Source organism: Heptranchias perlo, chromosome 1 (genome assembly GCF_035084215.1).
Source record: "Heptranchias perlo isolate sHepPer1 chromosome 1, sHepPer1.hap1, whole genome shotgun sequence".
NCBI classification, from domain to species: Eukaryota; Metazoa; Chordata; class Chondrichthyes; order Hexanchiformes; family Hexanchidae; genus Heptranchias; species Heptranchias perlo.
The window spans coordinates 107328708-107354685 of NC_090325.1; the positions used below are offsets into that span (position 1 = coordinate 107328708).

Sequence of the window (25978 nt, forward strand, 5' to 3'; positions counted from 1 at the left end):
TAGTCCCAATTGCCTGCACTTGGCCCATATCCCTCTATACCCATCTTACCCATGTAACTGTCCAAATGCTTTTTAAAAGACAAAATTGTACCCGCCTCTACTACTGCCTCTGGCAGCTCGTTCCAGACACTCACCATCCTTTGAGTGAAAAAATTGCCCCTCTGGACCCTTTTGTATCTCTCCCCTCTCACCTTAAATCTATGCCCCCTCGATTCACAGATAGAAGATCATGTCTAGTAATAACAGCTCTATTTAGAACTTGCAGCTATAAATAGTGAGGGGAATTTCTGCATAGATATTTTCTGATCCCCAAAGGTAATCAAGTGAACCCACAGAATGGGGTGGTTTTCCTCTTATTGCCCGTGGCTGTAAAGGTTTGCCTGCGTGAAATCAGACAGGGAGGATCATTCCTGTAGAATGATCGAAGAAAATTGTGCAGGAAGGATCACACACTCGTAACAGAGCCCGCCTGAATTTCTGCCCATTAAAGGGTGGGCTCTGTTACGAGCGTGTCATCCTTCCTGCACAATTTTTTTCGATGTGCTGAGTCCAAGGCAATTCTTTATGCCCAAGTGGAAGAAGTGCAAAATCTGTCCCAATATATACTCATTCTTCACTGTTCAACCATGGCCTGCTGCACTCAGCATCCCTTCCCCACATCAATCCCGTAAGTACATTGGCAGTACCTGTCCCTGTAACCTCTCATACTGTTTCCAGAGCAGACATTTATCCAGCTCCTTTTTGAAGGAGTTAATCAACATAAAGTTAACTACTTTTATTGGGAACCTGTTCCATATTTTATCTATTCTATGGTAGGGGTGGGGGGGGGGGGGTGGGGGCAGCAGGGGGAGAGAATTCTTCTCACCTCTGGTTTCCCTGCACTTCATTTCTTCTTACAGGGTAGATGACAAATGAAGGCGAGACAAACTGGAGGACAGAATTGGAGATTTTTTTGCATTTGTATGGAAAAAAATCTAAAAACTTTGACACTGAGAATCTTGTGCTCTTACTGCACTATGCTATTTTATAACCACAACTCAGTCCAAGCATTGTGTGAAAAAAAGTTGTACCATTGGCTTAACCTTACATTGTACATTAGCTTAACATTACAAGTAAACTGTCTAAAATTTAATTTTAAAATGTTTAAATATTAGTATAGCTATATTTAAAGAAGGAAAGATTGCCTTATAGACTCACAAGGACTACTAGTCAATGCCACCATATAACTAGAACTGGGTGTTTTCCTTCCGTATATTGATATCATATTCAAACCATTAAGTTTGCCACAAATCAGACTTCTTAATATGCATTTTAGGATTTGGAAAAACAACTCCAAAAGGCAGATAAGAAATCGGCAACATCAAATGCAAATCTACAAAAGATGGAAGATGAAGCTCAGCTCTTGAGGGACAGACTTTTAGAACAGGAAGTTGAAATACTGCATAAAACAGGTAGGAAAACATTGTCACTTATATTCAGAACATAGCAAGAGAATAGCAGTGTGAACAGATTTCTAGGCCTTGATGCAAAATCCATGTTGCAGAGTTCACTGAAACACTCAAAGGGGGTGATATTAAACCCCAAGAACGGGTGGGTTGGGGACGGGTGGGAGTTGAAAATAGTTGTTTTTTGGTTCGTGACCACAACCTGGATTTATTTCCAGGTTTAAGGTTGGCACGTAAAAGTGCAGGCTTCCCACTGGGAATGCAAAGTCCGAAAATTTTGCGGTTGCGAAGTCATTAACAGTAACTACACTGTAGGGCAAAATATAAATCAGGAAATAAGGGGGGCTTGTAAAAAAGGTAATGCAATAGTCATGGACGATTTTAACTTTCACATAGATTGGACAAATCAAATTGGCAAAAGTAGCCCTGAGGAGGAGTTCATAAAGTATATTAGAGACTGTTTCTTAGACCAATACGTCGGGGAAACAACCAGTGAACAGGCCATTTTGGATGTGGTAATGGGTAACGAAACAGGATTAATTAATGATCTCAAAGTAAAGGATCCCTTGGGAAGCAGTGATCATAATATGATAGAATTTTCCATTACGTTTGAGAGCGAGGACCTTGGGTCGGAAACAACTGTATTAAATAAGGGCAATTACAAAGGAATGAGGGCAGAATTGGCTAAAGTGGACTGGGTAAACAGATTAAATGGTGTGATGGTGGATAAGCAGTAGCAAACATTTAAAAAGATATTTTATGACTCGCAACAAAAATATATCCCTGTGAGGAGGAAAGGCTCCACAAAATGGGTGAACCATCCATGGCTAACTATGGAAGTCAAGGATGGTATCAGGTTAAAAGAAAAAGCATACAATGTGGCAAAGATTACTGTAAGCCCGAAGACTGGGAAAACTTTAAAAACCAGCAAGGGATGACCAAAAGAATAATAAAGAGGGAAAAAATAAATTATGAGAGTAAATTACCAAGAAATATAAAAACTGACAGTAAAAGCTTCTACAAGTATATAAAAAGGAAGAGGATAGCTGAAGAAAACATTGGTCCCTTAGAGGATGAGACTGGGGAAATAATAATGGAAAACAAGGAAATGAACAGAGGAATTGAACAGATATTTTGTATCTGTCTTCACAGTAGAAGACACTAATAACATACCAATAATAATAGATAATGAAGGGGCAAAGGGGAGGGAGGAACTAAAAATAGTCACTATCACTAGAGAAAAAGTACTAGGTAAACTAATGGGTCTAGAGGCTGACAAGGCCCCTGGAATTGATGGCTTGCATCCGAGGGTCTTAAAGGAAGTGGCTACAGAGATAGTGGATGCATTGGTCGTAATCTTCCAGAATTCACTAGATTCTGGAAAGGTTCCAACAGACTGGAAAACCGCAAACTTAACACCCCTATTCAAGAAGGGAGTGAGACAGAAAGCAGGTAATTATAGACCAGTTAGCCTAACATCTATCATTGGGAAAATGCTAGAATCCATTATTAAGGAAGTAGTAACAGGACATTTGGAGACTCACAATACAATCAAGGAGAGTCAACATGGTTTTATGAAGGGGAAATCATGTCTGACAAATTTATTAGAGTTCTTTGAGGAAGTAACGGGCAGGGTGGATAAAGGGGAACCAATGGATGCAGTATATTTCGATTTCCAAAATGCATTTGATAAGTTGCCACATAGAAGGTTACTGCACAAGATAAGAGCTCATGGTGTTGGGGGTAATATACAGGCATGGATGGAGGATTGGCTAACTAACAGAAAACAAAGAGTCCGGATAAAAGGGTCATTTTCAAAATGGCAATCTGTAACTAGTGGGGTGCCACAGTGATCTGTGCTGGGGCCTCAACTATTTACAATATATATCAATGACTTGGATGAAGGAACAGAGTGTATTGTGGCCATATTTGCTGATGATACAACGATAGGTGGAAAAGCAAATTGCGAGGAGGACACAAAGGGCCCGATATTACCATGGTGGCGGGTTCGGGGCGGGCGGTCGATTGGGCACATGAGTAACGCGCCCGGTGAAATCAGACCGCTCCGCGCGCAATCACAGGCTGATTGGATCCACTTACCTGTTGTTCCGGGTTCCCCGCTGCTAAGCTGCGCGGCGGGCGGACTGCGCATGCGCAGTAAGGTCTGTCAGCTGGAGGAGCTCTATTTAAAGGGGCAGTCCTCCACCGACTGATGCTGCAAGAAATAGGAAAAATTACAGCATGGAGCAGCCCAGGGGGAAGGCTGATCCCAGGTTAATGATGCCTCACTCCAGCTCTTACTGGATGGGGTGAGGTGGAGGGGAAGGACAGAGATCTTTCCCGCCCCCCCCCCCCCCCCCCCAGCGGGCGGGAGGAAGCGGCCTGCCTCTGCCACCAGGAAGGCCTGGCTCGAGGTGGCAGAGGATGTCACCTGCACCACCATCATATCGCGCACCTGCATACAGTGCAGGAGGCGCTGCAATCACCTATGTATGTCAGCCAAAGTGAGTACACTTACTCATTCCCCTACACTCCGTCTGCCACATCACCGCCCCCACCCCACATCTCCTTGTGCACTGCCAACACTACTCTGTCACATCACTCCTCACACCCACTCAAACCTCATCCTCATCTTACCTGCACTTACTCACCTCGTCAGTACTCATTCCGCCACTACCACTCAACCCAGTCCTCATACAATCTCATGGCTCTATCTCAAATTCACCCTCTCATGCATCTCTTTCACAGTCAACCTCACTCAACCTGCCACTACCAGTGCTGCAGCCACAGGGCATGCATCACATATGTGCAGTAGGCAGCGTAAGGCAAACGTGTCGTGAGCATGAAGGAGATGCACAAGGGTGTTTGAGGGTTTGTCATGGTTTTTACTTATATTTAATTTCTGATCAACTCACATTACATATTGGCACCACGACTGCCACGTCTTTGCGAATCTTGTCTGGTTTGTGCAATAATGCCCTTTCCTGAGGATCACAATGAAGACCCACAACTGATGCCACCCATTGTGTCACTGCAGAGTGGGTGTAGGTGTATTTGCAGGGCTCTTTTGTGCAGACGACTGAGAGACGCCGGCGATGTCCCCAGTGGCACCCTGGAAGGATGCGGAGGAGAAGTTGTTGAGGGCAGTGGTGACTTTGACAGTGACAGGTAAGAAGATGGTGCTCGGGCCAGCCGGGAGCAGCTCGGCGTGAAGGAGGCTGCAGATGTCCACGACTACATGTCGAGTGACTCTGAGCCTCTGTGTGCACTGCTGCTCAGAGAGGTCCAGGAAGCTGAGCCTCAGTCTGTGGACCCTGTGGCGAGGGTACTGCCCTCTGCGACGCATCTCTCTCTGCGGTTGCCCTCTCTCCTGCTGTGCAGGTGGATGTGTCACAGCACTCTGTTGTGGAGCTCCACGTGTCAGGCGTGGCCGGCGAGGCTGGTGATACTGTTCGCCCTCCGAGGAGGTCATGACTGCAGCTACGGCAGCCCCCATCTGGAAGATGTACATCTGAGGGGGTCCGCAAGGTAGGTACATGTGTCTGGACCCCGGGGTAAGTGTGCAAGTTGGTGAATTTTATTGTTAGGAGGAGGGTGGTGGAGGCCAAACTTTGTCCCAAGTGACAGAGTGGCCTCCTGCAATGAGTGAGGGTCTCCCACCCCCCCCCCCACCCCTGTCAAATGGACCTTTGCAGCTGCCACAGGCTGATGGCTGCAACACGTCCATTTGAGCTGGGAGTGTTTCCCCCAGTACGGGAAACAGTCCCAGTTGTTTGCAAAATCAAACCCTCCTGAAATATCACGTTAATCAGGTCTCTAAACGACCTGAAATACCTAAATAAATACCTTAAGTGGCACCCCGCCGGCTTTAATTGCCGGCGGGAGTCCCACATGCGGGGGCTGCGTGCACAGGTGAGCGATCACGGGTGCGAAAATTGAACCCAAAGCGTCTGCAAAGGGATATTGACAGGTTAAGCGAATGGACAAAAATTTGGCAGATGGAATATAATGTGGGAAAATGTGAAGTCATCCACTTTGGGAGGAAAAATAAAAAAGCAAAATATTATTTAATGGAGAAATACTACAAAATGCTGCAGAACAGAGGGATCTGGGTGTCCTCGTATATGAAACACAAAAAGTCAACATACAGGTGCAGCAGGTAATCCGAAGGCAAACGGAATATTGGCCTTTATTTCTCGGGGGAATGGAGTATAAAAGCAGGGAAGTCATGCTACAACTGTACAGGGTGCTGGTGAGACCACACCCGAGTACTGCGTACAGTTCTGGTGCACTTATTTAAGGAAGGATATACTTGCATTGGAGGCAGTTCAGAGAAGGTTCACTGGGTTGATTCTGGGTATGGAAGGGTTGTCTTATGAGGAAAGATTGAACAGGTTGGGTCTATACTCATTGGAGTTTCGAAGAATGAGAGGAGATATTGTTGAAACATATAAAATTCTGAGGGAACTCGATAGGGTAGATGCTGAGAGGATGTAACCCGTCATGGGGGATTCTAAAACTAGGAGACATAGGGCCCGATTTTAGCACCCGGTCCCGGGTGCGTTCTCGGCGGGGGGGCCTCTAAAATCCCGATTTCGAGGAGCGGGACCGGATCGCGCCTTGATCCCGCCCACTTCCGGGTTGCGCGCTGACGTGCGGGGGTGCGTGCGTAGCCCCCGCTGGTGGGAATCCCGCAGGCAATTAAAGCCAGCGGGGTTCCACTTGAGTGTATTTATCTAGGTATTTCAGGTCATTAAATGACCTGATTGAGCTGTTTATTTAACAGGTGTGGGATTTTACAGTGAAATGAGACTGTTTCCCATACTGGGGGAAACACTCACACTCTCAACGGACGTGTTGCAGCCAGCAGCCTGTGGCAGCTGCCAAGGTGCATTCAACAGGTGGGGGGGGGGAGAGCCTTCACCAACGCAGGAGGACACTCCGTAACATTGGGCAATGCCTGCCCTCCACCACCCTCCTCCAAGCAAGAAGATTCACCGGCGTGGAAGTGCAACCCCTGTGCGAGGCACACTTTTCTAGCGTGCACAACCCCGCAAACCTACACCTGCCAGATGGGTGCTGCGTTGACATCCTCGGAGGACGAACAGCATGACCAGCCTCAGCAGCCTCGCAGTCCACGCCGTCCGCCTCAGAGACGTGCATCCCCACAACACGGTGCTGCGGCACATCCACGTGCACAGCAGGATGGAGGGCATCCGCAGAGAGAGATGCGTCGCAGGAGGCACTACCCTCCGCACAGGGTCTACAGACCGAGGCTCAGCTTCATGGACCTCTCTGAGCAGCAGTGCATACGTAGGCTCAGAGTCACTCGCCAGGTAGTCGCCGACATCTGCAGCCTCCTCAATGACGAGCTGCTCCCGGATGGACCAAGCAGCATCTTCTTACCCGTCGCCGTCAAAGTCACCACTGCCCTCAACTTCTTCGCCTCCGGATCCTTCCAGGGTGCCACGGGGGACATCACCGGGGTCTGTCAGTCGTCTGCACACAAGTGCATAAGTGCATAAGGCAGGTCACCGATGGGTTGTTCCGCAGGGCCTCGACCTACATCAACTTCGCCATGGATGAGCGCAGCCAGACGGAGAGGGCGGTTGGATTCCATGCTGTGGCTGGCTTCCCACGGGTGCAGGGTGTAATCGATTGCACCCACATAGCAATACGGGCACCTCCACATGAGCCAGGGCTGTTCATCAACAGGAAAGGGTATCACTCCATGAACGCCCAGCTCATTTGTGACCACCGCCAGAGATTCCTACACGTGTGCGCCAGATACCCTGGCAGCTGCCACGATGCCTTCGTCCTCAGGGAGTCCACCATCCCGCCCCTCTTCCACGCACCCAACGCCGGCAACGGCTGGCTCCTCGGCGACAAGGGATATCCCCTGCACACGTGGCTTATGACACCTCTGAGGAACCCCATTACCGAGCCGCAGCGTCTGTATAATGACAGCCACATTGCTACCAGGTCTACAATTGAGCAGGCTAAAGGGCTGCTCAAGATGCGCTTCAGGTGCCTTGATCGTTCGGGGGAGCGCTCCAATACACACCATTCAGAGTGGGACGAATTATAGTTGTCTGCTGTGCCCTGCATAACATGGCACTACAGAGAGGGGTGCCGCTGGACGAGGCCCCATGCACACCCGCCACCCACATTGAGGACGACAATGAGGAGGAGGAGGAGGAGGAAGAGGAGGAGGAGGAGGAAGAGGAAGAGGGAGAGGAGGAGGAGGAGGAGGAAGAGGGAGAGGAGGAGGAACGACCCATGCGCCAAACACCAGCTCACCTGCGTGCTCGTCAGGCCAGGGAGGCACTCCTATGCCAACGGTTCTCCTAACATCACACTGTCACATATCATAACGTGCACAGACAAGGGTCCATACAGGCTCCCTCCACAGAAGAGTGGTGCCTGTACACCTGCACCCACTGGATTATGCCCAATGGGTGGGACGGGGTGGTCGTCGTCATGATGAGGCGCACGGAAGGGACATATTGCACAAGCCGCAGAATTATGGACAAGAGGTGGCTGCATTGGTGAGAAAAAGTGAGTTTATTTTGTGGTGACATTCAAAGAGTGGAAATTAAAAAAAAACAAATAGACAAACACCCTGGTGCAATCCCTGTTTGCTCACGGAACTTCCTGAACACCGAGTCTTTGTTTGTACGGATGGGGGGGCACGGTGGGCATGGGAGCATGGGTTGGCATGGAGGAGTCAATCATGGGGGGGGAGGGATTGGAGGTCAGTCACGGGGTGGGGGGGGTGTCGGGATCGGGGGTCATCGCGGGGATCCACAATCGTTTGGGTGGGGGGATCGGGGCCGGGGGACCGAGATCGTGGGGGGGGGAGGGGCGGGGGCAGAGATCAGGGGTCGGCGATCACGTCCTCACCCTGGCTGGCCTCCCGTCCGACTGAGAGCAGCCTGTCAATCAGGCTGGTCAGTCGGATGGCAAACCGACAAAAATTAAAAGACGTCCTTACATCAAAATCGTAAGGAACGTCCGGGAAACCAATACTTCTGGGTTTCCCGTCCGCAATTTGACCCTCCCGCCCCCTTCCGGCTCGGGGTCAAAATCGTGCCCTTGGTTTCTATAGGCTGTCTCCCTGAGGGTTAAGGGCAGAAACAATGACATTGGTGTCATGCCTTCAATGAAGGAAGAACAAGCATGTCTATAAAGGTGAGCGCACTCACTTTGGCAGTTCTCCTGTTTCGTGCAAACTTCTATCCATTTGCTCCCAGGTATGACAGACCTGGGAGACTGCATTGACGAGGTCAGGCAGCTTGGGCTTCTGTTTTAAGAGATGGAGGCCTTCAGCTCCGAAGAGAGCCACCCTCTTTCACTGTTCTCCTAAGAACATAAGAAATAGGAGCAGGGGTAGGCCATATGGCTCCTCGAGCCTGCTCCGTCATTCAGTTAGATCATGGCTGATCTTCAACTCAACTCCACTTTCCTGCCTGATCCCCATATCCCTTGATTCCCCTAGAGTCCAAAAATCTATGTATCTCAGCCTTGAACATATTCAATGACTCAGCATCCACAGTCCTCTGGGAAGAGAATTCCAAAGATTCACAACCCTCTGAGTGAAGAAATTCCTCCTCATCTCAGTCTTAAATGGCTGACCCCATATCCTGCGACTATGCCCTCTAGTTCTAGACTCTCCAGCCAGAGGAAACAACCTCTCAGCCTCTACCCTCTCAAGCCCCCTCAGAATTTTATATGTTTCAATGAGATTATCTCTCATTCTTCTAAACTCCAAAATGTATAGGCTCATTCTACTCAACCTCTCCTCATAGGACAACCCTCTCATCCCAGGAATCAATCTAGTGAATCTTTGTTGCACCGCCTCTAAGGCAAGTATATCCTTCCTTAGATAAGGAGACCAAAACTGTATACAGTACTCCAGGTGAGGTCTCACCAAAGCCCTGAACAATTGTAGTAAGACTTCCTTACACTTGTGCTCCAACCCACTTGCAATAAAGGCCAACATGCCATTTGCTTGCTGTACCTGCATGCTAAATTTTTTGTGTTTCTTGTACCAGGACACCAAATCCCCCTGGACACTAATATTTAATAGTTTCTCACCATTTAAAAAATATTCAGTTTTTCAATTCTTTCTACCAAAGTGAATAACCTCACATTTCCCCACATTATACTCCATCTGCCACCTTCTTGCCCACTCACTTAATCTTTCCATATCCCTTTGTAGAGTCTTTGTGTCCTCCTCACAGCTTACTTTCCCACCTAGCTTTGTTTCCTCCTCACAGCTTACTTTCCCACCTAGCTTTGTATCATCAGCAAACTTGGATACATTACACTCGGTCCTTTAATCTAATTCATTAATATGGATTGTAAATAACTGAGGCCAAAGCACTGATCCTTGCGGCATCCCACTAGTTACTGCCTGCCAACCTGAAAGTGACTCGTTCATTCCTACTCTCTGTTTTCTGTCCATTAACCAATCCTCTATCCATGCTAATTATGTTACCCCCAACCCCATGAACCCTTATCTTGTGTAACAACCTTTTACGCGGCACCTTATCGAATGCCTTTTGAAAGTCCAAATATACTACATCCACTAGTTCCCCTTTATCTACCCTGCTAGTTACATCCTCAAAAAACTCTTATAAATTTGTCAAATATGATTTCTCTTTCATAAAACCATGTTGACTCTGTCTAATCATATTATGATTTTCTAAGTGCCCTGTTACCACTTCCTTAATAATGGATTCCAGCATTTTCCCGACGACTGTTGTCAGGCTAACTGGCCTGTAGTTCCCTGTTTTCTCTCTCCTTCCTTTCTTGAATAGCGGGGTTACATTTGTTACCTTCCAATCCGTTGGGACCGTTCTAGAATCTAGGCAATTTTGGAAGATCAAAACCAATGCATCCACTATCTCTGCAGCCACCTCTTTTAGAACCCTAAGATGTAGGCCATCAGGTCCAGGGGATTTATCGGCTTTTAGTCCCATTAGTTTCTCAGTACTTTTTCTCTACTGATATTAATTGCTATAAGCTCCTCACTCTCATTAGCTCCTTGGTTCCCCACCATTTCTAGTATGCTTTTTGTGTCTTCTACTGTGAAGACAGATACAAAATACTTGTTTAACGCATCTGCCAATTCGTGATTCCCCATTATAATTTCTCCTGTCTCATCCTCTAGTGGACCAACGTTTACTTTTGCTACTCTTTTCCTTTTTACATCGTGCTGTAGTAGGAGCTCCAGTGAATTGGGATAATGGCCAGATTAAGCTTCCTGGTGTTGTGCAAACTCCATGGCCTAAATTTTAACAATGAGGCGGGACCTCAGCAGGGGTGGGGGGTCAATAAGTGAGCAGGAAACCCGGAAAAAATTTTCTTGCGTGGTCCCAAGCGGTCATGACTCAATTGAAGCCACTTAACTGAACTCCCGGGTTTTGCGCCTTCAAGCTGCGCAGCGGGTGTACTGCGCATCCGCATGACGCGTTTAAAGCCCGCTATTTAATGGGCCACTCCAACAATGCATTTTGAAGGAGAAAGGAGGCAAAAATGAGTAAGGAACGTCGTATAGCAAAGCCTGCACCCCGGTGCTCAGATGCCATCCTGGAGACATTACTGGGCGCTGTGAGAAACAGGAGGCAGGTCCTATATCCACTGGACAAGAGGAAGAAACCTGTTTTTTAAAAATTATTCGTTCATGGGATGTGGGCGTCGCTGGCAAGGCCAGCATTTATTGCCCATCCCTAATTGCCCTTGAGAAGGTGGTGGTGAGCCGCCTTCTCAAAACGCTGCAGTCCGTGTGGTGAAGGTTCTTCCACAGTGCTGTTCGATAGGGAGTTCCAGGATTTTGACCCAGTGACGATGAAGGAACTGCGATATATTTCCAAGTCACAAAGAAGGCATGGCTGGTGGTGGCAGACCAGGTAAACAGCAGGAGCACAGTGTCCCGGTCATGGCTGCAATGCAGGAAGAGATTTAACGACCTAAGCAAGTCAGGAAAAATGAGTACAGATTCACCTGAATTCTGTGGTGAAAATTACCCCATCCCTCTCACGATGCCCTGCGTAACCTACTCCATCACAAAACTCCTCACACCCCCTTAAGGCTCAATGTCAAGTTGCCTTCACTGTCTTTGCACTTCTTCACCCCCCAGTTGTGCACCCAGCTCTCCCACTCACCCCAACCCTGATGCAATGTGATCAATCTGTCTGAGAGTCACCCTCTGTGCATGTGCTTCATTGTCACCCTGACCCAAAACAAGGCATCCATCAGGTGACCACATCACCCTCACTCACTCACACGCCTGTACTTTCTCCCCTTTTAGAAGAGAGCTCAAAATGCAAGGGAAAGGGCGAGGACTAGAGTGGGGCCACCACAAATAGTGGACCTCACAAAGGCGGAGGAGGAGGCCTTGGAGATAAGTCGTACGGTGGAGTGCCTGGCCATCGGGGATGCTGAGGCAGGCACCCCGCAAACGTCTGGTGACAGAATTTTAACATCCCCCACACACAACATGGATTGATGTTATCAATGATTGAGCTGTTGCACACCTCCGTATGTTCATCGCCACATTACTTCTGCAACGATTCTTAATCATTGAATCATAGAAAGGTCACAGCACGGAAGAAGGCCATTCGGCCCATCAAATCCATGCCGGCCCTATGCAAGAGCAATCCAGCTGGTTCCACTCCCCTGCCCTTTCCCCGTAGCTTTGCAAATTTTTTCCTTTTAAGTACTTATCCAGTTCCCTTTTGAAGGCCATGATTGAATCTGCCTGCCTCCATCACCCCCTCAGGCAGTGCATTCCAGATCCTAACCACCCGCTGTGTTAAAAAGTTTTTCCGCATCTCACCTTTGGTTCTTTTGCCGATCACCTTAAATCTATGTCCTCTGGTTCTTGACGCCTCCACCAATGGGAACAGTTTCTCTCTATCTACTCTGTCTAGACCCTTCATGATTTTGAATACCTCTATCAAAGCTCCTCTCAACCGTCTCTGTTCCAAGGAGAACAACCCCAGCTTCTCCAGTCTATCCACGTAACTAAACTTCCTCATCCCTGGAATCATTCTAGTAAATCTCTTCTGCACCCTCTCTAAGGCCTTCGCATCTTCCCTAAAAGTGTGGTGCCCAGAACTGGACACAATACTCCAGTTGTGGCTGAACTAGTGTTTTATAAAGGTTCATCATGATTTCCATACTCTTGTACTCTATGCCTCTATTTATAAAGCCCAAGATCCTGTATGCTTTTTTAACCGCTTTCTCAACCTGCCCTGCCACCTTCAATGATTTGTGTACATATACCCCCAGATCTCCCTGTTCCTCTACCCCTTTTAGAGTTGTGCCCTCTAGTTTATATTGCCTCTCCTCGTTCTTCCTACTGAAATATATCACTTTGCATTTTTCTGTGTTAAATTTCATCTGCCACATGTCCGCCCATGCCACCAGCCTGTCTATAGCCTCTTGAAGTCTATCACTATCCTCCTCACTGTTTACTACCCTTCCAAGTTTTGTGTCATCTGCAAATTTTGAAATTGTGCCCTGTACACCCAAGTCCAAGTCTTTAATATATTTTAAAGAAAAGCAGTGGTCCCAGCCCTGACCCCTAGGGAACACCACTGTACACCTCCCTCCAGTCCGAAAAACAACTGTATACCACTATTCTCTGCTTCCTGTCCTGTAGCCACCACCCCCGTATCTACGGATGTTTGGAAGATTATGGCCATTACTTCTGCAATTTCCACCCTTACTTCCCTCAGCAACCTAGGATGTATCCCATCCGGACCGGGTGACTTATCTACTTTAAGTACAGCTGGCCTTTCAAGTACATCTCCTTTATCAATTTTTAGCCCATCCAGTATCTCAACTATATCTTCCTTTACTGAGACTCTGGCAGCATCTTCCTCTTTGGTAAAGACAGATGCAAAGTACTCATTTAGTACCTCGGCCATCCCCTCTGCCTCCATGAGTAGATCTCCTTTATGGTCCCTAATCGGCCCCACCCCTCCTCTTACAACCCGTTTACTGTTTACGTGCCTACATAAGACTTTTGGATTCCCTTTTATGTTGGCCGCCAGCCTATTCTCATACTCTCTCTTTGCCCCTCTTATTTCCTTTTTCACTTCCCCTCTGAACTTTCTATATTCTGCCTGGTTCTCATTTGTGTTATCAACCTGACATCTGTCATATGGCCCTTTTTCCGTTTCATCTTACTCACTATCTCTTTTGTCGTCCAGGGAGCTCTGGCTTTAGTTGCCCTACCTTTTTTGTTTTGTGGGAATGTGCCCAGACTGTACCCGAACCATCTCCTCCTTAAAGGCCGCCCACTGTTCAATTACAGTTTTGCCTGCCAATCTTTGATTCCAATTTACCTGGGCCAGATCTGTTCTCATCTCATTGAAATTGGCCCTCCTCCAATTGAGTATTTTTACTTTAGAGTCGTCTGTGTCCTTTCCCATAGCTATTCTAAATCTTATGATATTATGATCGCTGCTCTCTAAATGCTTCCCCACTGACACTTGCTCCACTTGGCCACCTCATTCCCTAAAACCAAGTCCAGCAATGCCTTCTCCCTCGTTGGGCCGGAAATATACTGGTTAAGAAAGTTATCCTGAACACATTTCAAAAACTCCTCCCCCTCTGTGCCCCTTATATTATTATTGTTATTCCAGTCTTTATTAGGATAGCTAAAGTCCCCAGTTATCACTACTCTGTAGCTTTTGCACCTCTCTGTAATTTCCCTTCAGATTTGCTCCTCTATATCCTTCCCAATAGTTTGTGGCCAATGGAATACACCCAGTAGTGTAATGGCACCTCTTTTATTTCTTAACTCTAACCAAATAGATTCTGTCCTTGACCCCTCCAGGACATCCTCTCTTTCCAGTGCTGCAATATTCTCCTTAATCAATACTGCCATCGCCCCCTCCTTTTTTTCCTTCCCTGTCTTTCCTGAACATCTTGTATCCAGGAATATTTAGTACCTAATCCTGCCCTTTTTTGAGCCAGGTCTCCGTTATCGCCAGGGGCGTAAAGGACTGAAGAAGTGGATGAGGGCGATTCCTCAGAGGAGCCCCCTGTCTCTGAGAGCGCACCGTCATCTTAGTGAGCCATGCAGCAGCGCAGATAATCACACCTTGGAGGGTCCTATTAGAGAGGTAGTTGGGTTGTCAACTGGTGAGTCACCACACACAAGTGAGTATGAGCAGATACTGGTGGCAGGGGCAGCGGTGGAGAGTCTGCGTCAGTGGGTACATTCTTCTCCAAGCTGTGCTCAGCTTGGCCCAGATGCTGAACCCCAAGAGCCATCCTTGAAAAGAAGAATGATAGAGGTACAGACGCATCTTTGCGACATACTGGAAGACTTGCCACGTTCAGCCTCCACATTGACAGAATATGGAGGACTCCACCTCCAGCATTAGTGGACTGGTGGCACAGGTATGTGCGGGAATATCTGCAATGGAGAGAATGGCAGCTTCCATTGAGCTTCAAGCACGGCTCACAAATGAGTCCATTCAGGTCCTGACAATGGCCGTGCGTACTCAGGGTGAACAACATTCTGCCGACAGCTACACTAGCACTGGCCTTACAAGGCCTCATACATGTCCTCCAAACTGTTCTCCATCAGAGTGGTGGGAGTGATGTGGCCCTGGCCCAGGAGAGGGATGATGGTGAAAGGGGACATGGAAATGTGGACGCCACTCAAAGCACTCCGACATCTCACCCGTTGCCCCCCCTCAACCAGTACCCGCAATGCTGCCTCCTCTCCAGGTGGCCGAGTCTCCCCCTGCACAGGTGCAGTTGGAGCAGTCTTTGGAGGGGCCCTCACGGGCTCCAAAACACAGAGGTCATAGGCCGAAAGCATCTAAGCAGTCCAGGCATGAATCTGAGCAATCTGCCACTACCTCTGCTGCAGCCACAGGGGATGCACCAGGTAGAAGCTGTAGGAAGAGGAAGTGGAAGGTTTTATAATCAGCACAGGTTTGCACAAGGGTGTCTGACAGACTGTCATGTTTTTCATTTATGTTTGGTTTTTGTTAAATTCACATGAAATGTTATGATTCTCACCACCACTGCCATGTCTTGCCCATTCTTGAGGCCCTTTTGTGAAAGTGCCCTTTCATGCGCTTCATCATAAACGGCGAGACTTGATGTCACCCATTGGTGCCTTTACAATGGGTGTATGTGTAGTTGTAGGACTGTTTTGTGCAACCTGGTTTGGTGGTGGGGGGGGTGGTGTTAGTGTTCGTTGCAGGTGGTCTGAGTACTTGACTATCATCGCTTTGCAGATCTTCCTATGAGAATCTATCAAATATGAGTTACTCCCTGGCGTGACAAGCAGCCAGGTGAGATGCTGCTCTGCCAATGGTTCGCTCGTCGTCGTCGCCGCCGCCGCCTTCTGCTTCTATGTTGATGGCAGGTGCGGCTGCTTCTTGAGTGCGTGGGACCTCATCCACTGGTAACCCTCTCTGTTGAGCGATGTTGTGCAGGATGCAACACACGACTATTGGTCCACACACCTTCACCGGTGAATACTGAAGGGCTCCCGCAGATCACTCCAGACACCTGAAGCGCATCTTCAGCATTCCTATGGCTTGTTCAATGACAGACCTGGTGGTGATGTGACTGTCATTGTCCCACTGCTGTGCCTCACTGGTGGGATTTCTCAGAGGTATCATGAGCCACATCTGCAGGGGGTACCCCTTGTCTCTAAAGAGCCAGCCCTTAAGTCTGTTTTGTGTGTGGAAAAGGACCGGTATGTTGGATTCACATAGAAGCCAGGGAATTTGATACACACCTGCAAAAACCTTTTCCGGTGGTCGCAAACCAGCAGTGCATTGTTGGAGTGATATCCCTTTCTGTTGATGAACAGTGCTGGCTTCGGTGGAGATGCTCAGATTGCTTTTTGTGTGCAATCAATTGCACCCTGTACCCGTGGGAAGCCAGCCAGAGAGTGGAAACCACTGCCCTCTCAATCTGGCTGATGTCGTCGAACTGCATGCCATGCCTGCCATGGATGGTGATGTGCCTCCTCCTCTGATGTACTGCTGAATATCTCCATTGCATCCCCTATCCTGATGGTGTCAGTTTGAGGGGGTCCAAAATGTCGGTAAATACCTGTGAACGCAAGAATTCTGAGTGTGAACAAAGAGATCTCAATCTAAACATAAAGAACTCCCAGCCAAAGGTTTGTCTGAGAGAATTGATTGCCCTGTTGCAAAAACTCACCTTTTATTCACGTGTTAATCACTGGTTTAAATGTCCAAATGGCTGCCGGCTGCAACTTGCCTCTGTTTCCAAGGCGTGTTTCAGAGGCCACGGGAGACATGTTCAAGTAGACTTAAAATCATTGGTCTGCCTCAATCCACAAAAATTTAATTGAGTTAACTACTTGAACAATCTTAATTGCCCCTTTAAATGTCGAAGTCGGCGGGACTTCCGCGTTTCTGAAGCACTCGCACCCAGATGCGTCTGGGTGAAATGCGTTTTTCAGCGGTTTGGAGCTGTGATTCGTTCCCGCTCTAAACTTTTAAAATTTTTACTGCCCCCAACCCACCCATTCTTCCGGATTGAAATTTAGGCCCATATCTCTCTCACACGTCATCATTCTGAATCCACTTCCCAGTGTGTCTGCAGTGTCTTGAGCGAGCACTGGGTTAAGGCTGGAACACCTTCCAATTTAAAGAAGGGCAAAGCTTACAGGAGTAGAGCTTGACAACTCTTTAATCTCTGACCACAGGTGGCCATAGATTTCATTGCTTCAGGCATAAATTCTTGAGGTGAGTTGCCCAAAAATAAGAATTAAAGTCTGACAAATCCATTTCCCCAAACTGCTTAGCCAAATGAAGCAAAACCAGATGCAGCCTCGGGCAATTCTCATTTCATTTAAGTACAGAAATCCGTAAGTCTAATTTCTGGCCTCACATTTAAAAAAATATTTAACTATCATAGCTGTGCAGAAGTTTTCTGTATGTTCAACACGTCAAATTAAGAGTTGGGCCTGTTGAAAATTACATGTTGGGTACAGAGCTAAAAGTGAACATCTGAATATCTATTATGTGCACAAAACTTATTTTTTAAAGGTCATCCTGTTCTTATACCAGGTACAGAAGTTTGTGCACTAAAAAATTATAAATTATTTTGGGTGGGTTTGCTGTGCTCTCAGGCATTTGACCTTTTTTGTACATTACTGCTGGAGAGTTGTTTTTTATTTGAATTTTATGGCTGATGGCAAAAATATATTTATGCTTGTATAAACAACATTAACATAGTTGCGGCAAGTGGAAGATTTTGCTGATAGATTGCTCATCGCAATGACAGATTACTAATTACTAGGGCTCATTGTTTCTCCAGCTGCCATGCTCAAGTCACATTGTCGGTATTAACAACAGTACGTCATACACCGAGCAGTGTATTGATGTATTATGTTAACTTGGGCAGCATTTCTTCCACATAAATGGCAAAGTTCCTGTGGTTTTCAGTGGGAGGTAAATTACTGTTAATATTTGACAAGCGTGGAATTCTTACTATAGGTATCTAAGGCTTAGAGTCTTCAAGGTGGGCTCAATTTTATTATCACAGACTGCCTCAGCATTAATGTTGGCACAAAGAACAATCTGCATTGGTAAAAATCTTTGGATCCACAGTCATTAATGGAAGAGATTTTAGATGCTGCCGGATAAATATTAAAAGCCTCAGTTGAATATACATTGATGTTTTCGTGCCATTGTCCTCTTTTAGATGGAGTGCAGGTACAGGTCATGATCTCTTTGTTCAAAAATGCAAACATCAACTATATACACCATACATATATATATAAGTGTGATCTGTGGCTTTATTGACTGTGCTTTTCTGAGTCGGGTGCGTTGCTAAAATGTTATTTTAATTTAGTTGCTAGCATTGCCAGTGCTGCATCACTTCAACGTTCCCACCACTCCTCTGACAGTTTGGAGTGGAAATCCTGTGTGCTACTAATTGAGGGAACTAAATGTGCCAACTAAGTATGCTGCTAAATAGGGTTAGATCCATGATTATGATACTAATGCTGTTTAGTGGTGATAATACGGGATAAAGTTAGTTTGATGTTTCAAAAGTATGACTGGTTTTTTGGGGCTCTTGTGCATTAAGAAAACTAGCTTTCATTGTTCCTTGAAGTCACAGCCTTCCACTTGAAGGCTTGAAAAGCAGCACAGATCTGTAAGCCATTATTATAGGTGGGTTAGATTTAATATTTGAGCTATACACAAGAACTCTCACTTACTGCTTATTCCTCATTAACATGATGATCAGACCTGTTGCACATCATTAGGTTGTACTATTGCCTTATCTTTTTCACATCCAGATGAGAACAAGGCTCTGTCTACATCTGAACACAAAGCTCTGGCAGAGGTGGATGAATTAAAGAATCACCTGTCTGAGTTACAGCAGCAGGTAACAGTATGGGACCAGCAGCAACACCAGGGAAATAAAGACATTGAAGCTGAACACAGTCAGCAGCTGACACAGGTATGACTCAGACCAAAAGAACTGCTTTGCACAAATTGATTTAAATTAAGACAATAAGATTATGGCTTCATAATTCCCTTAATTTTTCTTTGTCCAAAGATTTTCTGTGTACGTGTGCAAAACGTCTGTACATAATTTAACCCTTATGTCACCAGGCAATTCTGAGTTTTCTGAACTGGGCAGCTTTTTAAGAATTTCTGTCACACAGTAATGCTGAAGCAATATTACAATAATAATAGTCAGATAACAGGAGTAGCTTTATTACTGAAATGAAGTTTTATTAAAATATCTAAAAACATTAATTAAAATATAAAAGATTAATTGAAATAATTTTTTTAGAAACTTTCTCTGCCTCTCATCTTTTTTGTTGCTTATTTTCTCTAATTTCCCTCCGGTCGTATTTCCTTCTTTCCCTACATTTCATTTTTATATTATAACATTTCCCAGCAATTGTATCTATCTTATCAATTATTTACCTTATTTCTTACTTACTTTTGTTTTAAAATCTTAACTCACTGGGGGTGAAATTGGTCTCTGGCAGTAGCACAAAACGGATAGTGAATCAACAGCCCCTTTTACACCATGCCTGATTTTCTTTTCTATTTGAAGTCAATGGAAAAGAAAAATCTGGCATGGTATAAAACAGGCTGCCGAGTCACTATCGCTCATTTTGCGCTACTGCCGGAGACCAATTTCACCCCCACTGGTTTTCCGTCAGCCCCTCAGACTTGATTTCTGTGTTGCAACCCATATCGAAAAAGATTTGCACCTGACTGACTCAAAACCGGTCCCAAAGATGATTTTTCTCAGCCAACCAGCGCAGAGAAAATAAACAATTGATTTCGTTGCATCACTGATGTGACACAGTTAATTTTCTGACACATTTTTGAGCTTGACTCAGCTGCTTAATAACTTGTTGGTTTACTCCAATTGAATGATTGCTGCTGAAATGTACCATTTCGGTAGCACCAGAGGGGTTAAGTTTGGATTTAGTGTGGTACTGCAATTGTAAATCAATTTTTTGCTATTTTAGTAAATTTGGGGAGAACTTGGAATGGGAGCAATGGAAGCTCTGTAGGGACAGATGTTCGTAATGTGGCAAAAGCTTTGTTTTTTATTGTTTTCAATGTTTATAGTATATTTTTGCTGCTGTTATTGGAGATTTTTTTCATATTTTTGATATTTCAGTTTGTTTCATTTTTATTTCAGAAAAGTTTGGGGGTGCAATTTACTCCTTAAGATAAGTTTATTTTAAAAGTACCTCAAATACAGTATTTTGCGGTTTATGTGGTACAAGATGAAAGAAGAATGCCAGAGATCTGGAGGTTCCAGACCATATTTGCCGAGCATTATGGGAAGATGTGAATATGACATTGCTTTCCATTGTAAGTTGCAGCTTCAATGTGTGCCCCGCTGAAGTATAGTATATGTGAGATGCAGTGAAAGAGATATGTGGTTGCATGAGGTCTAGGCAAGGTTGAACAAGATGTGTGGAACAGTTTGAAAGGCAATACTTTGTGGCATACAACCTTGCACCATCAACCTGGTAAATGACACTGTTGAGTAATCATATCTTGCCAGGTTCCTTATTGTATGCCATCTTCTTTCACAACTATTCTTGGGTTCTGCACATTGTGTACGCAAAGTTCAGCCTGCCCGCCACCTTCTGCCAGGCATGGAGCACTTTTGTCTTGGGAGGAGTGTGCCCTGGAGTATCGTCCTTGTGCTTACGTCATGCAGCAACATGTCCAGTTCAGTAGCCATCAAACAAAGTTCTACACCACTCCATCACAGGCTCCATTTCCTACATCAAGATTGGGTTACTTTTGGCCTGTCATTTATTGCCCCCTTCCCAGTGTTCCTCCCCCCATGCCAGGCAGCTTTTAGAAAGGCTAACAAATATACAGTGAAACCTGTATAAACAGACACTCCCAAAAAATGGACACCTGCAAAAAATGGACACTTATTGAAAAATCCAAATAACTTACATGGTAAAATATACAAGAGGCACTCTGAAACACGCACACTCGCAAGTTACGGACTACGGACAGCCTGTTGCAAATGTGCTATATCTTGAACTTTCAGGCTGTCTGGATCACTGGAGCTTCCCCTTGCAGCTTGCTTCCTTTCTGCCCCCAAATTCTCTTGGGCCTGTCACTATTGTGAGATCAGTGTAAGCAGATCAGCGCGAGGCGGCATCGGGTTTTGTGAAAGAAATGGTTTTTGTGGAATGGGGAGCTCTTTACCCAACATCTCTGGGATTGAATGGCTCTGTTGTGTAATTTCCCACCTTTGGCCTGGTGATGTCATCTCTACCGCCGCAGAGAGCCGGGACCGGCTGGTGTGTCAGGAACATGCGAGGGTCGGCAATCGGAGGGCCTCAGGAGTCGGCAATCGGAGGGCCTCAGGAGTCGGCAATCGGAGGGCCTCAGGAGTCGGCAATCGGAGGGCCTCAGGAGTCGGCAATCGGAGGGCCTCAGGAGTCGGCAATCGGAGGGCCTCAGGAGTCGGCAATCGGAGGGCCTCAGGAGTCGGCAATCGGAGGGCCTCAGGAGTCGGCAATCGGAGGGCCTCAGGAGTCGGCAATCGGAGGGCCTCAGGAGTCGGCAATCGGAGGGCCTCAGGAGTCGGCAATCGGAGGGCCTCAGGAGTCGGCAATCGGAGGGCCTCAGGAGTCGGCAATCGGAGGGCCTCAGGAGTCGGAAATCAGAGGGAGCTCATGAATCGGAAATCGGGGGCCTCAGGAGTCGGCAATCGAGGGGAGCTCAGGAGTCGGAAATCGGGGGTAGTTCAGGAATCGGAAATCGGGGGTAGTTCAGGAATCGGAAATCGGGGACCTCAGGAGTTGGCAGTCAGGGAGAGATGGAGATTGGGAAATAGGAGCTCGGGGAGAGATGCAGACTGGGGAATTGGGGCTGGGGGGGGGTAGAGTTAGAGACTGGGGAATTGGGGCTTGTGATCAGGTGTCATGTGATTAGGCGTCACGTGGTCAGATGTCAGGTGGCCAAACCTCCAGGATTGCCTCCAACCATTGTTGGCAACCCAGTCACCAGCCTCCCGAAGCAAGCAAAGCCCATGCGAACAGAGAGGGGCCGTCCTTTCCTGCCCCAGTGTCGCGTCCATACACGAAGCGGCTGCTGGCAGCTCCTCTCCCCCAACCCTGCCTTTGTCTTCTTACCCTCAGCTTCTGATGGTGGATCTACTTCTTTGAGGAGCTTTGGCTTTGGGGTGCGAAGGTGGGTGGCTGTCCTGGGTCTCTGTTTCTCTGCTGCTCTATAGAGTGATGAACAGGCCTGTGAGTCCCAGCTATCAGTCGGTCTTCCTGCAGACTCGCTGTTCAACCGGAAAACTGCAATTTCACTCCTGTTGTGTTTTCCCTCTCAAATGTTTTCAATCCATTCTAAGACTTGCCTTTGGAAGCTTCAATATACCGGCACAACCTGTCATCATATTTCCCCCTTGTTTTGTTCTGTGACTGCCCTAATGCTGGTAAGTAGAATTAAGAAATGCAGTTCATCACTGAAGTTACACTCTGCTCCAGGTGAGAGTGGTTTGAAATGAAACGGGAATTTAGACTGCAAAACTGTTAAGTGAACAGAGCTGAATGCTGGTGTGTGGGAGGGGGATTCTTAGCATTGTTCCAGCTGATCATAAGCTCGGCTGGTTCTTCAAGATTATTGAGAAATTTTTTACGGTACATACAATGACCATTTTGAAAATAATGACACCTACAAAAAAAGGACAGCTGAAGCCAGTCCCTAAAGTGTCCGTAATTCACAGGTTTCACTGTAAAAGAATTGAAAGATATTCTAAGATACAAAAAATTCAAAGATTCTCCCCTTCCATGCTGCCACCTTACCTTTAAGGATCTGTATCCCTTTCATATATCCCAGTGCACACATCAGGAGTGCATAGAATTTATGTAAATTGGCTAACCTTGTACTATAACTTGAGTTCATCTATTTACCCAGCTATCGTGTCCAGCACCTAGTGTTCAGGAATTCCAGTGCAGTGCAGCTAGGGTTGGCATTATCAACCCCCTAATCTTTGCCGCAGGGTTAATTTTGCCTAACAGTCAACATGGCAGAATTATAGCTGAGTTTTCAAAGCAGGCTGAGCATTATGGACTTCCCCTTCCCCCCATTATATTGGGCTACATGCTCTGGATATGTGAAGAATAGACAGATATCTCTGTCTAATTGTTCTATTTTTAAATGTTACACTTCCTAACTCCCCCTCTGCCGTCAAAATTATGTCCTCGCTTCAGATTCCTTCCCACATATTATTCCCTGCCGAGCTCCTAGCTGACAATTTTCCAAAATATTGGCATCGTTCTTGTTGTAATTTTTCCTAAATATGTTTCCTTTACGCATTAAACACATGTTTCCCTGTGTACTTTTTCTGTGTGCTGGCAGCTATCAAAAGTTAAACACAGTCTGTTAACTGCTCTATAATTAATTTAGTGTAAAATTTGTTTTAAAACATTAAAAAAGTACTGGGGGCGATTTTAACTTGTTGCACCAGACGTTAACGGCCTCAAAATGGGGTCAATAGTCTTACCACCCCGTTAACATTGTGCACACTCCGATCAGTTCCACGAGTGATAGAGCCAAGGAGGCCCAGCAAAGGTAAGTTTGAAATGATTTTGTGGGGCCCGGAGGACTTCCTTCTTCCTGTTGGCCTCCTCTACAGGGACCTCCATGGCATTGTTTGAAAGTCATGGGGCCCTTGCAGTACGTATAGTGACTGTATCTGTCCTTGGCCTCCTCCCTTTCCTCACCTACACGCTGATCCTTAGCGACATCATCTAAAGACGTGGGGTCAGGTTCCACGTGTACATTGACGACATTCAACTCTGCCATCGTCTTTGGTCCCCACCACAAACTTAGTACTTTTACCATTGATTCCATCTCCCTCCCTGGCTACTGTCTCAGATTGCACCCAACTGTTCGCAGCCTCTGTGTCCTGTTCAACCACGAGCTGAGCTTCCTACCCCATTTCTCTCCATCAAAAAGACTGCCTACTTCACAGAGAAATGTGAAGTGATTCATTTTGGTAGGAAGAATGAGGATAGGCAATATAAACTAAATGGTACAATTATAAAGGAGATGCAGGAACAGAGACACCTGGGGGTGTACGTACACAAATCTTTGAAGGCGGCAGAACAGGTTGAGAAGGCCATTAAAAAAGTAAATGGGATCCTGGGCATTATAAACAGAGGCATAGAATACAAAAGCAAGGAAGTTATGCTAAACCTTTATAAAACACTGGTTAAGCCTCAAGTGGAGTATTGTTATCAATTCTGGGCACCACACTTTAGGAAAGATTTCAAGGGTGCAGATGAGATTTACTAGAATGGTACCAGGAATGAGGGACTTCAGTTATGTGGAGAGATTGGTGAAGCTGGGGTTGTGGTGAAGCTGGGGTTGTTCACCTTAGAGCAGAAAAGGTTAAGAGGAGATTTGATAGAGATGTTCAAAATCATGAACGGTTTTGTTAGAGTAAATAAGGAAAAACTATTTCCAATGGCTGAAGGGTCGGTAACTAGAGGACAAATATTTACGGTGACCGGCAAAAGAACCGGAGGAAACATTTTTATACGCAGTGAGTTGTCATGATCTGTTTTTTGATGCGGTAACAGAGAGGGTAGATGAGGGCCATGCAATTGATGTGGTGTATATGGACTTTCAAAAGGCGTTTGATAAAGTGCCGCACGGTAGGCTTATCATCAAGACTGCGGGCCATGGAATAAAGGGGACAGTACCAACATGGATACAGAGATGGCTATGGGACAGGAAACAGAGAGTGGTGGCGAACAGTTGTTTTTCGGGCTGGAGGAAGATATACAGTGGTGTTCCCCAAGGGTCAGTACTAGGACTACTGCTTTTCTTGATATATATTAATGACTTGGACTTGGGTGTAGAGGGCACAATTTCAAAATTTACAGATGACGCAAAACTTGGAAGAGTAGTAAACAGTGAGGAGGATAGTGATAGACTTCAAGAGGCTATAGACAGGCTGGTGGCATGGGCGGACATGTGGCAGATGAAATTTAACACAGAAAAATGCAAAGTGATTCATTTTGGTAGGAAGAATGAGTAGAGGCAATATAAACTAGAGGACACAACTCTAAAAGGGGTACGGGAACAGAGAGATCTGGGGGTATATGTGCACAAATCGTTGAAGGTGGCAGGGCAGATTGAGAAAGTGGTTAAAAAAGCATATGGGATCTTGGGCTTTATAAATAGAGCCATAGAGTACAAAAGTTTGGAGGTCATGATGAACCTTTATAAAACACTGGTTCGGCCACAACTGGAGTATTGTGTCCAGTTCTGGGTACCGGACTTTGGGAAAGATGTGAAGGCCTTAGAGAGGGTGCAGAAGAGATTTACTAGAATGATCCTAGGGATGAGGGAATTTAGTTACATGGATAGACTGGAGAAGCTGGGGTAGTTCTTGGAACAGAGGCGGTTGCGAGGAGATTTGATAGAGATACTCAAAAGCATGAAGGGTCTGGACAGAGTAGATAGAGAGAAACTGTTCCCATTGGCGGAAGAGTCTAGAACCAGAGGACATAGATTTAAGATGGTTGGCAAAAGCACCGAAAGTGACATGAGGAAAAATGTTTTTGCACAGCAAGTGGTTAGGATCTGGAACCTGGGGTGGAGGCAGATTCAATCATGGCCTTCCAAAGGGAACTGGATAAGTACTTAAAAGGAAAAAATTTGCACGGCTACGGGGAAAGGGCGGGGGAGTGGAACTAGCTGGATTGCTCTCGCATAGAGCCGGCGTGGACTCGATGGGCCAAATGGCTTCCTTCCTGCTGTAACCTTTCTATGATTTTATGATCTGGAATGCACTGCTTGAAAGAGTGGTGGAAACAGATTCAATAGATAAAAGATGAATATGCTTTTTTAACGGTCTTCTCAACCTGCCACCTTGAAAAATTTGTGTATGTGCACTCCCAGGCCTCTCTCTTCCTACACCCCTTTAAAATTGTACCATTTAGTTTATATTACCTCTCCTCATTCTTCTGACCAAAA

General features: G+C 46.2%; 1 protein-coding gene across 1 annotated transcript in view; it reads left to right on the top strand.

Moving 5' to 3' along the window:
• Positions 1–25978, top strand: part of LOC137304771 (protein FAM184B-like) — a 90710-nt gene that overhangs the window by 13274 nt on the left and 51458 nt on the right. Inside the window, exons 4-5 of the mRNA XM_067973831.1 lie at positions 1316–1451; positions 18772–18935. Of these exons, the coding sequence (XP_067829932.1) occupies positions 1316–1451; positions 18772–18935 (300 nt within the window). The remainder of the gene's footprint in view (positions 1–1315; positions 1452–18771; positions 18936–25978) is intronic.